General features: G+C 31.6%; 1 protein-coding gene across 1 annotated transcript in view; it reads left to right on the top strand.

The window, feature by feature from the left end:
• Positions 1–14,809, top strand: part of LOC118743755 (potassium voltage-gated channel subfamily H member 8) — an 85,035-nt gene continuing 70,226 nt past the window's right edge. The window contains exons 1-2 of the mRNA XM_036476518.1: positions 1–73; positions 784–921. Of these exons, the coding sequence (XP_036332411.1) occupies positions 1–73; positions 784–921 (211 nt within the window). The remainder of the gene's footprint in view (positions 74–783; positions 922–14,809) is intronic.

The raw sequence follows: 14,809 nt of genomic DNA, 5'->3' as shown, positions 1-14,809 counted from the left end.
ATGAAGGTGAAACGTGAACTTATTTACATACCCACACAAAAACAACATTATATAGCCTTTGTTGCGCCAGTAAGTAGGCTTTGCATATTCATATACCAGGCAGTTGATACTCACTATTTAGTCTGGCCTCAGTCTAGTTTTTTTACGCTTTTGTTTAATAAGAAATTTACGTTGGTGTTGCTGTATACGCTGGCAGTCGAGCGGTACGTGCGCTCATTAGCGTTGATGGTGCGAACGATATGGTAATATGATATATGCTATCAATGGAGGGCATCGCAAAGAGTATTTAAGGGCGTGTAAAATATTAAATAAGTGATAGATAGAGCAAGTAATTGTTGGGTGAAAATATTTAATAATGATTAATATATATGGGTGTAAGAATGCACTATGTGTACAGCGGATTGCGCGTAAAATAAGTCTACATGAAACTATTCATCCTTTAAATTTATATGGAAAGCTTACTTGTTACTTCAATACATTAAATTCCATTAAAGACTACACTGTTCAAACAATCCTAGCGCCAATCAAGCCATGCTCACTCATGTGCGCTGGAACACTGATCACGTATACGCCACGTCAGCTGCATACTCAACAAGTGCCTATACACATACATACACAAGGCTGTGTTTGTGTGTTAGTAGATGTATACGCATGAGTACTTAAATTAAATCAGTACCATCTCCAACGTTCTCACGATTTTAACCATAGCACGCACACTATATTTAAACATTGCTAAATATTTGAGTAGATAAGCTAATTTCGTCTTGGCGCTTTTCTTTTCAGGTTCACCGTTTTGGTGTCTCTTTGACATTGTGCCAATTAAAAATGAGAAACGGGATGTGGTGCTATTTTTGGCATCGCACAAGGATATCACACATACCAAAATGTTGGAAATGAATGTGAATGAAGAATGTGATAGCGGTAAGTGGCAAAAATGCAAAATCGTTAAACTTAAATTGTTTGTATTGAAAATATTTATTGATAGCATTATTTTGAGTTCAAGTACTTTAAGCTAGGGGTATGAACTTTGCAACCTATGGGAGTTAGTGGAATATAGTATTTTTAGTCTATTTTTTTTTAAATACTACTGCAGACTGCTTTAAAGAATTTAAAGTAAACTTTTTGGTAAGGATTAATACTTTGTTTGCAGTTTTGTTGACTAATATTGTGAATGAATTTAAAATATTTTTATTTCTGGTTCATATCCCTGGCATAAGTACATAACTATGTATATCTAGAACACGTTTGCACATCCAGAGCAACTTACTCATGCCATTTTAAATTACATTAAAAAATGCATGCTATTTATTTAAAATATTTAATTATGCAATTGCTAGACTGCAGATTATAAGATATATACCACTTAACTATAAACAAAATGTATATAAACTCATACCCTTGATTGTTGTTATATGGTACATATTTCTGCGCTTCGTATTCTGCAGTAAAATCCGCAGTCTAGTGCTTGCTTTGTTTCGAATTTGAATATTTGATTGAGAACTTTCGAGTTGAAGTTTAAGTACCAGTTCTAAGAAAAACCACAAGAAACACTTTTCATTATTTGAGCTCCTTGAAAAAACACGAGTATTTTGCCATGTGGTAAAATTTTTTAACACATCAATATTCGAGCCAAGGCATATTCAAGAGGTAGTAGTACCTCATTTAGTTTTCTAGCAAATTTTTTGATCTCTAAAATGTAAAAAATTTAAAATTAAAAAAAATGTTAAACTATATTTGCATGTTAAACCTTTTTCTAAAAGAAGCTATTGTAAACCAACTCTCGGAACGTTCGCTTAACTTAGAAGCCCAAATCGATGCTTCGGAGGTTTACAAATTAATGTAGGCACACCATTTTTTCTTTTTTTTTCTTTTTTTATACATATTTCAGATGGTCTGCTACGATACCTAAAAAAAACCAGAATTTTTTTTTGACAATTTAGAGGCCAGAAGCAAAAAAAAATTTCTTTTTCTCAAAATTTTTGGTCTACCCTTTAATAATGCAATATCATTTTCATGGTCTTGAGGATACATGGCATTTTCTCCTCTTTAAAAATAGTTACTTCAGATCTTAATAGTAAAAAAAAATCACTGAACTATACAGATTTTCCGATTTTGTTCAGTAAATAATTTTGAGATATCAGAGAAATATACCAAATCTATATTTGCGCTGTCCTTTTTAATATTTTGAATTAACTTTATCTGAACACGACTATTTTGAGGTCTTCTGAACAAAATCTGAAAAATCTTTATTGTTTAGAGCCTTTTTGTAGAATAAAGCTCTCTTGTAGCTCTACTTAAAGAGGGTAGAATAGTTTGTTTTAAATAAAGCACAAAGTCATCATAACTATTTTTTCACGATTTTTTTTACTATTTTTTGGACCTATTCTAACACTTATTCTAAATCACATAAAATGTACACGCAACCATTTATTCGTAGCACAGTGGAATGAAAGGAGCGATATTTGATTTATTTCGCTTCCCGTAGAATTTTTTGACTAGAAAATTACCGATTTGAGTGTTTTGTATGACCTTTTGTCTATTCAAAGAGAAGATACTCCATTCAATAATAATATACAAATTGATTTTATAAGTGTCTTTGGATAGACATCTGTAGCGCCATCTTTTTTGTGTAGTTTTAATGCAAAAAAAGGTTTAGAGGCGACAAAAATTAAAATTTTCTTTAGCTGTCCCGTTTTTACCGAAAAGCACATTTCTGAAAGAGAAAAATTTCTCAGTTCAGAAATATTTGTCACACGGGGATCAGTCTCAGACCAAAGGCTCTAAACAAAGTGCCTCATAAAACATTCAGATATTTTATAAACTCAAGTTGTAGTCCACTATAAGGTCAAGATCCTTATAAAATTACGAATTTACAATTTATAAGTTTTTAATAATGCAAAATTTTGCACTACGAAACCCCACCTTCTGGGCACTTTTGGTCTTATAAAAGTTTTATGGACCGTTTAATGGAGTAAAATGGTAGATTATTTCCTCTTGCGCCAGTATAAAACTCTTATAAATCTTTTTTGTCCACAGCTAAAAGGTTAATACGAAATATGAATGTTACGTATACGCCATGGAGGCGAAATAAAAAAGAAAAACAATATATTTTTTTCTACGGAATCTATTTTTAAAGCATTGTTGCTCACTTGTTCCGCCTCTTTGCATTCCACATTTCTTTGCCGTGATTTGAATATCTCAAAAAAAATAAGAATATTTTCTTGATACCCGCCTTCGCTTGCGCAGACTTCAAGTACCGTACAATTGTAATTTACCACGAAATGTGCGCTAATCAAGAGCTATTGTTGGCCAACTGGACTTGAAAGCTTTTTTCCTTGATGTCTTTTTTTTTTGTTTGGAATTTGCGCGTTTTTTATCTGCATTCTCTAACTTTTTACTTATCCCCCATATTTGTTTTCTTTCGTCACTTTAAGAGTTTTCACAGCAAAGTAAAATTTTCCATTCACTTTTTCATGCTCATTGGCTGTCATGATTGCCAATGTCGCACTAGCCGAGTGGAAATATTCTTTTTTCGTATGTAAATCTCATTTTCTCATTACCGCCGGTATTATTTGCAATTTACGCACCATATTTCCGAACCTTACATACCATTCCATTCGCAGAACTGACGCCCATTGATTTGAGGTTTGTGCGCCTTAAGTGCAGTTAATTTTAGGTTTATTTGTTGTTTTCGACTCTACTTTTCATCTCTTTTTGGTTACGAACTTTACCGTATATTCGGCGTAGTTGTTGCTGTATTAGGTATGTATATTAAGCTTGAGATTCCTTCCGGTGTTCGAGTGAAATTAAATTTTCCCACTTGTGATGGCGAGTGTGCTTGTGCTATAAAATCTGGTGCACGTCTTGAGTTGTGGTGTTTGTAAGAGTCAGTTGGTATTTTATGTACACAACACATTCGTTCGGTAATAAGCTGAAAACTTCAATTTAATCGTTTTGATTATAAATTAATTGCATTAAATATGTCAAATACAAGCAGCGAGGGCTTATATTAATTATGAAACTTTACTAAGTTTATTTAACTTATTTGTTTCTTCAATTTAATCAATTCTCTTGCATTAGCATATACTATCAGCAAATGAAATATTTGCAGAGTTTATTGAGTGTCGAAGTATATCAATAGCGATATAGGCGTTCATAACCATATCCATACGCACATACACATTTTAATTACTGAACTCATACCCAGTAGGAACATGGGAATGCAGTATCTTTTTCTAATAAGAAAATATTAACAACTACGGTTGAACGAAAAGGTGCATCGCAATGTAAGCGACCTGATGATGTGTTGTTTTGAAGCCACAAACAAAAAAAAAAGTTTGAAAACTAACTCAAGTATGTTTTTGAAGTGAAACTTCTTTAGCGGCGGTTGGTTGGTTGGGAGTAAATTGGCGAATTCAACAGAAATTGCACACGGAAATGGTACAACGGAAATGATGCACACTGAAATTGTGCAACGGAAATGATACTACGGAAATGGTTAGGGCTGAAACAAGTGCTTCTTAAGTGTATGCACATGGTATTAATTTAACAAAAACTTGCTAATAAAAGGTTAAAGAATAACACTTAGAAAAAGATCAATACAAGAATGTAAGTAAAGACGTACATAGATGAAAAAAATGATAATGGCGAAGGTAAAAATAAAAACAAAAACAAAGATGCGTAGAGATAAAAGCAGAAATGAAGACCAAGAAAAATTTAAACACTTTACTTATATAAGGGCAAAGGTGAAGGGGAATATGTATGTACGTAGATGAAGAAAATGATAAACATAAAAGTAAAAACAAAGATAAATATAAAGAAAAAGATGAGGAGGAAAGATTAGAATAAAGATATTTATAGGGAAAAGGATATACGTAGATAGAGACACAGAGACTCAATTTGGGAACAACTTTGGGATTTTAGAGATTTTCGGAATTCTCGGGACTTAACCTATCGATATAATAGTCGACATTTTTATCGGTTTTGTTATCGATACTTTTATCGATTTTGTTGTCGAAATTTTTACCGATTTTGCTATCGATATTTTCGAAACTCAGATATAATAATCGATATTCTTATCGATTTTGTTATCGACGATTTTATCTATTTTGTAATCGATATTTTTTTATCGAATTTGCTATGGATATTTTTTAACGATATTATTGGATCTCTATCGAAATTGTTACCGATTTTTTAATCGATTATTTATCGATTTTGTTACCAACTATTTATTGTTTTTGTTTTAGATTTTATTGCTGATATTTTGTTAGCGATATTTTTACCGATTTTGTATTAAATTTTTGTAATCGATTTTTGTTATCCATTTTGTTATCGATATTTTTATCGATTTTGTCATACGTTGGTTATCGATTTTTTATCGACATTTTTATCGATTTTCTAATCGATTTTGCTACCAATAGTATAATCGATTTTGCTATCGAAATTTTTATCGAATTTGTCATCGATTTTGTTATCGATATTTTTATCGATTTTGTTATCGACAAATTTATCGATTTTCATCGGTTTCGCTATCAATATTTTGTTGGATGTTACTATCGACATTATTACCGATAGAGTATAAAGATAAAAAATGAAGATATAGAAAACAGAATAACATAAATATAGTTAGAACAAACCGGGTTAGATGTAGGACCTAGATAGAAAAAGACAAAAAATATAACCTTAATCAAAAGCAGATGCATGTACATATGTATTTACATTGGTTATGAGACAAAATAGATATGTAACGCAAGCTGTACTTCTTCAGTGTGGCCCAGGCGCACTTACCTTTTTTCACGTTATCACAACACCTGATGTAGCCGAATGGATGCGTGTTCGACTGCGAGTTGGTGCTCACAGGTTCAAAACCTGTGGCACGGACTTTATTATTTATTAACCTACTTCACAAAAAGGAGAAGGTAATCAATTCGTCGGGATATATATATGTATATATATATATGTTTTTTTTATGTTTGCTACCGCATAGCTTTAGACCACGTGAACCGATTTCTGTAATGTTTTTTTTTGGAAGAAAAGGTGTTACCTCACAGGTGGCCCCATACTAATTTGGTTTAAATCCGATCATTGGATCATGAAGAAATTAACGCTAATCTTACATTTTTATATGGGAATTGAAGTCGGTTTTGTTTTTTGCTTAACAATTACTTGTTTTTAATTCTATTTACATATTCTATTTATAGTTTCGTAGAGCGACGTGCGACACATTACTTTTGTATGTCATCGCTTTGGTGAAATTCTTGCATCTCTTTGTGCGTAGGTTATAGCGGCTATCCATTACTTTTTGGATTCCCAAATGTTACCTTTACCCACTGGGTACTTAAGTACATACAAATTTCAATATTTGCTTTGATTGGTTGGTTGCTTGTTCACTTGCAAACACTTTCAACTCATATGTACATACTTATGATTTACACTTTTTGATTGAAATTGGCAAATAATAAATAATTGTTTGCATTAGTGAAAGCAATTAACCTATATTTGTTTAATTGTTTAAGAAGAGTGTGCAAATATTTATTTTTTTCATAGTTAAATATTCGTGTATTAAAAAAAAACTTCATGAAAGTTTCACGACCCCTTCAGTTGCCAGTATTGTAAAACATTTTGAGCAAAATTTTTAATTCTCCTTTTACGATTTTTTCTATCCCGAAATTCTCTAAATTTTCTTATTTTTTTGATATTTTTATAGCCCTGAATATCTATGTATATATATAATACGCGAAGGGATTTTTTGTCCAGGTAACCAGATCTGCATCGAGGTGTCAAATGAAAGAGGACGTGCAATAAGGATTCACTGTATCAAAAAGAGCTGATACCTGTTCAAAAACTTATTATTTAATAACCAATACCTTTAGATCTGCATTGTTCGTTCGATTTTCAAAAATGAGATGTAAAATTAACAGACTTTGCTTAAGAGATTTGCAACAAGGTTTTACTTTTTCGAAAAGGGTTTAAAATAATAAATCAACTAATTCTATATGGGTATGAATCAAAATGGTTTTGAAAAGGCTTTATTTCTAAGCTAAATGTATGAGGGTTGCCACCAGTTTAAAAAATACATTTCAATTTAAGTTAAGATGTAGTATATGTATCACCCAATGTGTGTCATACGAAACAGGTTTAAGGAGGTAGTAGTTGAAAATATTTTTCAGAGGGTTGCCACCTTTATAAGAGCCAAATTTAGTTAGTTTTACACAAGTTATATGAAATATTAAAATATGGGTTTCAAACAAACGTGCGTTAAGAAATCTTGAGTTTGAACACATAGATATTTTTGAGATGTTTGAAAAGGGCTGCCACCTTTATTCGATATAATTTGACTAAAGTCTCAAAATATAATACATTTTATATTTCAGATAGAAAAACAGTACCGTTTTTTGTATGGAGAGTAATGCCCTCTATTGTATGTATTGTACATATGTATGTACATTAGACCACGTAAAAAAATAAAATTCCTGCAATGCGACCGCAGTCTGACTCAGATTTTAGTATTTGGTATAGTAATGATTCTCCATGAATTTTCTATCTCTACGATAATTCTAAGAGGTCGAGTGTTAATTTTTTCCTATAGGAATAACACGTGAAAAAGAGAGTTAATCTCTTTTGAGGTCAATATAATTTTCTAGGATCAAAAAGAAACGTTACTATAACAAAATCTAAAATATGAGTCAGATTGCGGTTGCAATGCAGGATTTTTATTTTTTTGAACTGGTCGAATGTGCATAAAAGAAAATAATATTTCAGTTGCATTCATTTCAGGCCAGCTAAAAAGTTTTTCTCAAGTTTTTTGTTTTTTTTTTCGAGTTAAGTCGTTTTCTATAATAATAATCTAATAACAATATTATAATAGCAAATTTTACAACACTTAATTACGTTGAAACAATTACCAATTAACAATTAGCTTATCAATGTAGGCTTAAAGGATCAGTTAGTGGTGGCATAACCATAACCATATAAAACAGATGTTCAAATCAACATTATGGCCAACACTGTATTGGATTAGTGGTGCCACATCATAACGCCATAGCCGTAACCATAGCCATAGAGACCAATTGAATTTTGTTTTTCCGCCGTAACCATAATCAGCTGATATCTGAAGTGCGAGTAGGAACGTGTTGCCAGACGCGCCAAAAAAAAAATATTGTTCACGGCCAACGTTTTGGCATAAGTGTAGAATAAGCACCATTTAGCTATGCAAAAACCAAAAATGTGGGTCGATACAAAATATAAAGGACATATCAAAGGCTAAATTAAAACTTTTGGATTTTTTAAATATTAATATGTTATGAATTAGATAACACAATCTGATGATGTCAAAATAAAGACAATTCTTCAATCTTTCAGCTGATGCACATAAATTATATGCTTTTACTTATATTTTTAATCCAAAAATACTAAAAAACTAAAAAAAAAGGATTTTTTCATAAAATAACATTTTTCAACATAATTAGTGCAAAAGAGATTTATATTATTAATGAAGTACAAGCTATTTGATGTGCATATTTTATTATGATTTGTTGTTTCGTTTTAAGAATTTAGTGTTAATTTAGTGATAGTGAAAGAAGTTCTGCGGGAATATACTACGATATTGCCCATTTTCAGCGTCTGGCAACACTGATTTTGTTGACTACGAAGTACGATACCTATAATCGATGATAGTTAATGTGGCTACGGTTTTGGCAATGGTTACAGCTATTGCGTTATGTTATGTCACCACTAAGTGAACCTTAAGTTACGTGCCTGCATACTCTATTTATGTAGATGCATGCAGTATGCCTATTCATCATGTCACCTTTCGCTTAATGCAACGTAAACATCGTTACTTAGACACTTCGACGCATCACTGTCGAATAGGTAATGATGAACGATTGTTTTGATAATATTGCATTGCTGACACTGTTGGCTGTGGTAGTTGTGGCTTGAAAGCGTGCACGGAAATGAGATTTGTGGCAGTGGATGTGTGTGTGCTGGCAAATGACGGTGCAAACTAATAAAGCGGTACATTGGGGCGCACAACACCTATGCACTCGGTTTGTCACACATAAGAACGATCACTCTCTGATGATGACTTTGAGACTCAATTATCCGTAGACTTGCTGCAAATGAGTTACTATGATTCTATCTATAGGTCACGTTTGTTTGGCAACGTGAGGTGAAAGCACGTGTAGAGCATTTAGGCAGTTTTACGTTTACGTTACGATATACGTTTTGTTTGAATTCAAAGATGCGTTGGCGTTGCGTGCCAATTAGAGACTAACTATATTAAAGCAACCATTTAAGTTTATTCATTAATAGATTCAGATGAATTACGTACGTACATTCATGACGAGTAGTAGGTGATTTTGGGGCAATAAGGAGTCCAAAATTCTTTCCGAAATACTATTACAATTATTTTGAGGCAAGTGTACGACAAAATTACTTCGATAAGATATGTATTGAGAAAAACTAATTTAGTTCCACACATTTCAATACCCGTAGCCACTCATTTGTGCATTAAAAGTCAAGAAGTTTTCATTAGTTCTTGGCTTCATGTTTTCTTTTTTGAGTTCAAATACAATGAAATAAATTACATTTGCAAAGAGCTCTCTAAATCTTTATTTAGTAAACACTTAACTCACATTTCATGTACCTACAAAACAATAAATTAACTCAATACCTAAACCCAATCAAGATGACCAAATTTATTAACCAACAGGTGAAATAAGAAAATAAAGTAATCAGCAATGCATTGGTTCGTTTAGTTTCATTCCACAACTATTAAGCAAAAAAATAAATAAATAAATGAAAATAGAAATGAATGCAGTGACCCACCAGTAAGTGGCCATTAATTTCATGGCATACCAAATGTAACCTATGTGCAAAAAAAAAACGACTACAACAAATATATGTATGTTTTTGAAGCCAGAACAATGGCCGCAAAAACATATTTGTTATATCTTTGTGAACATAAAGCTTTTTTATAACTTATTTATGTAGCTGCTGACTGCAAGAGTTTATGTTGTTGCTGTCATCGACCACAAGCAATCATCTACTGAAAATGCCCGCAGACGCAAGCAGGAATTTGGTTTTTATGGTCCGCTTTTGCTTTTGAATTATTTACAGTCAACTTGACTGGAATTGAGAAATGAAAAAAAAAAACTGGAATACATACATACGTAAGAGCGTATATGTTACCATTTGTTTAAGAAGAGAATGTGCAAATAAAAGCCTCGTCTATTTGCTTGAGTGCACTTCGAGTCAAAATATTCATTTACATATTTTTTATTTGTTTGTGTTTTCTCTTTAATTTTGCATTGGCGACTTTTGTACATATAAACATGTGTATGATACAGCCTCATAAATATTGTTTACATTTAGAATTACAATATTTCAGGCAATGCATAATATACATACATTAATATGTACATATGTAAGTTTTTTGATGTGGTTTGCTTATTTTAGTGTTTTTAGCTTTTATTTGTTAGGCAGACAGATTTGATTTATTATGCAGTACAATTGCAGCACAGTCGTTGCTATCAGCAAAAAAAAAGAGGCTTTTGAACACGTACCATCACTTGTAAAAACATCTCGTTTTTCAGATAGACCCAATGTCACCATATTCACGGATGTAACTGTAAATCAAAGTTTTTTACACAAGCTTGCATTTTTTTTTAATTACTTCTTCTTAAAAAATGTCGATAACCATCGATAAATTTCCATAAATATCGATACATTTTGATAACTGTGCGTTTTCATCACTCGGTATCTCAATAAATTTCGATAACGCGATAAAATTTTATAACAATAAATTTCGATAACTCGATACACTCTTGTATTCCGATAAAATTCGCTAAATAGTGATAACTATATAAACTTATATAACCCTATAAATTTCGATAGCTCGATATACTTTGAAAATTCAAATAATTTGGATTCGATACACCTACAAATTTCGGTAAAAATAAGAAATATCAATAGCTCGATAAGTTGAAAGGATTCGATACATTATGATAACTCCATAAACATTTCGATAGCTATAAAATTTGAGGATTCGATAAATTTGCATAACCTGATAGTTTTCGATAACAAAATTTTTCTGGCCGTGATATATTTCGATTCTTATCGAAAAATTTCAATAAATTGTCTTCCCTCGCAGTTACCCTAATTCTTATGTACATATGAATGTATATAGACATATGTATTACTTCATCGTAAATTTTGTCTTCACTTTTAACCTACATCGTTTTTAATCATCTCTTTTTTCATCTTCATATTTATCTTTACATTTTCATTTCTAATACGAAGTAAAACAAAATACGAAAACGACGATTTTGGCCGTAATTTTCAACCAATTTTGAAGCCATAAAAACTCTCCTCATCTACAGAAAAATACCTTTCCAATGGCAAAGGCAGACCAAATTTATGTTAGCGTATTAATATATAGATTATTGCCAATAAAATTTTATGAACAATTAATTTAAATATTCGGAATACACTGTAAAGTGCTTGAGCAGAGGAAATTAATTAACAATTGAGCATTTTCGTACAAATTATATATATACAGTGACTCAAAAAAATTACTACGTGTTGGTTTTTTTAAGTGTTGGTATTATTTTTCGAGCTATCATTATTTTTCTATAAAAATACCGTTCAAGCTTTACCCAAAAACATATAAATCGCAGTTTCGCACTTTAGACAAAATTGAGGAAAATTCAACAAAATTTCATCAAAATTTCAACTTATTAATGTGAATCTTTAGAACATTTTTGGTATTTTGCAATTTTAGTCTAATGAAGTGCAAGTTACAAACGGCTAAAAAATCGCGTTGCTTTTTGAGAACTTTTTTTCGGTGGCTACTTTTTCGTTTTTTTTTTTTTTTAAATATAACAAGTAAAATTTACAAAAACTGGCATTGATACTTTGAAATTTTGTTTCTAATGGTCTCCCGCGTTTTATTTCATAAGAAATTCATACTTCATATTTCATTCATACATGATAAAAATATAGTAAGGTAGAACCGCTGAGAGTCGCTTTTAAAATTCTTGACCTTTCCAAACAATTTAATTTTTAAATTTACTCACAAACTCACACACACATTTTCATTTTCAATCTCAAGCAACAACAACTTCGAACAATTTCAATTTTTTATTTTCACTTTTATATGATTTTAAAATGTTGGCAAAGTTCAAAAAAAAAATCATGGCCGACAAATTGAGAGAACGGTTCTACCTTGCTATGTTTTTATCATGCTTATATATATGGAAAAAAGTAAAAAAATCCGTCATCAAAAAAAATTCTCAAAAATGAACGCAATTTTTAGCCATTTGAAAGTTACACTAAAAAACTGCATACCCAAAAATTTTCTAAAGATTAAGAATAAAAAGTAAAAATTTTGAAGAAAATTTTTTGAATGTTCCAAAACTTTGTATGAAGTTAGAAACTGTGGTTTATACGGTTGGCTAAAGCTTTGACGATGTTTTTATAGAAAAAATAACAAAAAAAGATTAGCTCGAAAAATAGTACGAATATTTAAGGAAAACCAACACGTGGCCATTTGTTTGAGCCACTGTATATACATACATATAACCTTCTTCCTACTGAACTTACATCGAAAAGGCCTGTAATGAAATCAAGAAAAATGTTGTACATATTTTACAACTTGTAAGATTATCTTATAAATGTGCGTTTTAATTGCGCGAATACAAATTGCTTCTCACACACACAACAACACTTGCTTTCGCGGAAATTGACAATTCACGTGCCGCTTGCAGCCATACAAAGGCGGATGTCATTTGTAATTAATTTCGATACAAGTCGGCAATGAAGTAGAAGAACACTTATGTTTCTTTATTGGGTTTATTAATTATGCAGAAGTACTTATGAAAAGCCCATTTAAATATGCCGACGTACGAGTGCATATACCATTCTTCGTACATTTTGTATATATCTACTTATCTGTATTGCTAGGGGCGAAAATTAATTTCTTGACATACATACATATAGTTAAGTATGTTTGTACTCGTACATACATACATGCATACATATATTAAGTATTAAATTAAATTTATTTGCGCTTTTCTTGCCTACTTAATGCTCTAGGAGACCGTAGAGGGTAATCGAACATTTGCATTTAATTAATCGCGAATATTGCAGATTTTTTTCCGGATTTAGTTGTCATGGCACCTACGAAAGCTGAGCATAAAACAAATATCTGACATCTGATTTGAAATCACCGAACTCGAAAACACCCCTTCTATATAAGTTTTTGGTGAAAAAGAAAATTATAAAATTTGGTAGCCATATTGAATCCGCCATTTTGAATATAAAAAATTTGCTATCAGATTCGAAATCAGCATTCTCGAAAACTCCCCATTTATATGAGTTAGTGGTGAAAAGGATAAAATTATAAAATTTAGTCGCCATATTGGCTCTAATATTTTAAATTCTAAAAATCTTATATCCGATTCGAAATCAGCGACCTCAAAAACCGCCAAATATTAAGTTTCAAATCAATTTGGTTACTTCTCGGCTTTCGACCAGAAATGATATTCGCCAGACCATAGTGGGATGTATTACTGTTTCTTTCGCTTCCTCTTGACGCTTGGTACATTAGTGAAGATTTGTAAAATTTGTTATTTGGATGTATTTGTACAATTGCGATGATAATATCTTAAGCAGTTACACGATATGTACAGAATATAAGAATTTATTAAGAAATGTTTCCGAAACATCTCAAAATGTAAGGGTCGGATCGGTCGGGAAAAATGGTCTCATGCAACGTATTCAGCGACCTTGAAAATGAAGAGTAATTTTAAGCACTTGAGTGTGAGGCACAGATCGTTCACGCGACACTTCCAGATTTTACTATTTTTGCACCAAATTTTTAGAGGATAATTTTTAGCCATAATGGAAGTTAACAAAAAGTCAAGAGCGTCAAGAAAAGAAGCACTTTAACAAACTGAACTGAACAAAAGCGGTTTAATAAGTTTGTATGTAGTTTAGAAATATTTTTTAAGAGGGTTGCCACCTATTTGAAAAGTTAGGTTCAAATTATTTTATAAGTTAATTGAGTTATTACAATATGGGTACCAATCGAAATGTTTTTGAAGAAGCGTAATTTCTAAACTAGATGCAGGAGGGTTGCTGCCTGTTTAAAATAGGTCAAAAGTCAATTCAAGTTGAATTACACGGTAGTGTAGACTAATTTTTAATCGAACATGAAAACTACCCACAATATTGTTGCAGAATATCAAAAGCCCATGTTCTAGTAATCTCCACATGAAGTAACTGTTGGCCAAATATAGTAAAATGGCGTTTTTAATTTCTCTCTCTGACGCAATGATTTTTTTTAAGGACTTAGTAGTTTAATGACATGATTCACTTCTAAAATTATTTAAGAAATTCATTCCAATGTAGAACAACAATATGGACACCAAATGAACGCGAAAATTCTGTAGAATTAAAAATCATTCAGATTTTTTGGTTCACAAGGACGAATAGGTATTGAAAATGTCCTTTCGAAATTCGAGGATGTGCTCGAGGTCATATTAGTCCTTAACATATATTTTTTTTTCGAAAATAATTATTGGAAAATTTCAAGGATAATCAATGAAAAATGTTAAAAGGACATTTTCAATACCTAATCGTCCTTATGCACAAAAAATTTAATCGGCCTTAATTCTACAGAATTTTTTTACATTTTTCTATACAAAACAAACGATTGAATAGCAACTTTTGGAACGCTCGCCCAACTCAACAGCACAGCCGCTGATTACTGAGCCTTGAAAAGGATGGATCAGTGCTTCGTGAAGCA

This window comes from Rhagoletis pomonella, unplaced genomic scaffold (assembly GCF_013731165.1).
Source record: "Rhagoletis pomonella isolate Grant_MI unplaced genomic scaffold, Rhpom_1.0 Rhpom_scaffold_00007, whole genome shotgun sequence".
Classification (NCBI taxonomy): Eukaryota; Metazoa; Arthropoda; class Insecta; order Diptera; family Tephritidae; genus Rhagoletis; species Rhagoletis pomonella.
The sequence above is the reverse complement of the archived record's forward strand: the minus strand, read 5'-3'. Positions and strand labels throughout refer to the sequence as shown.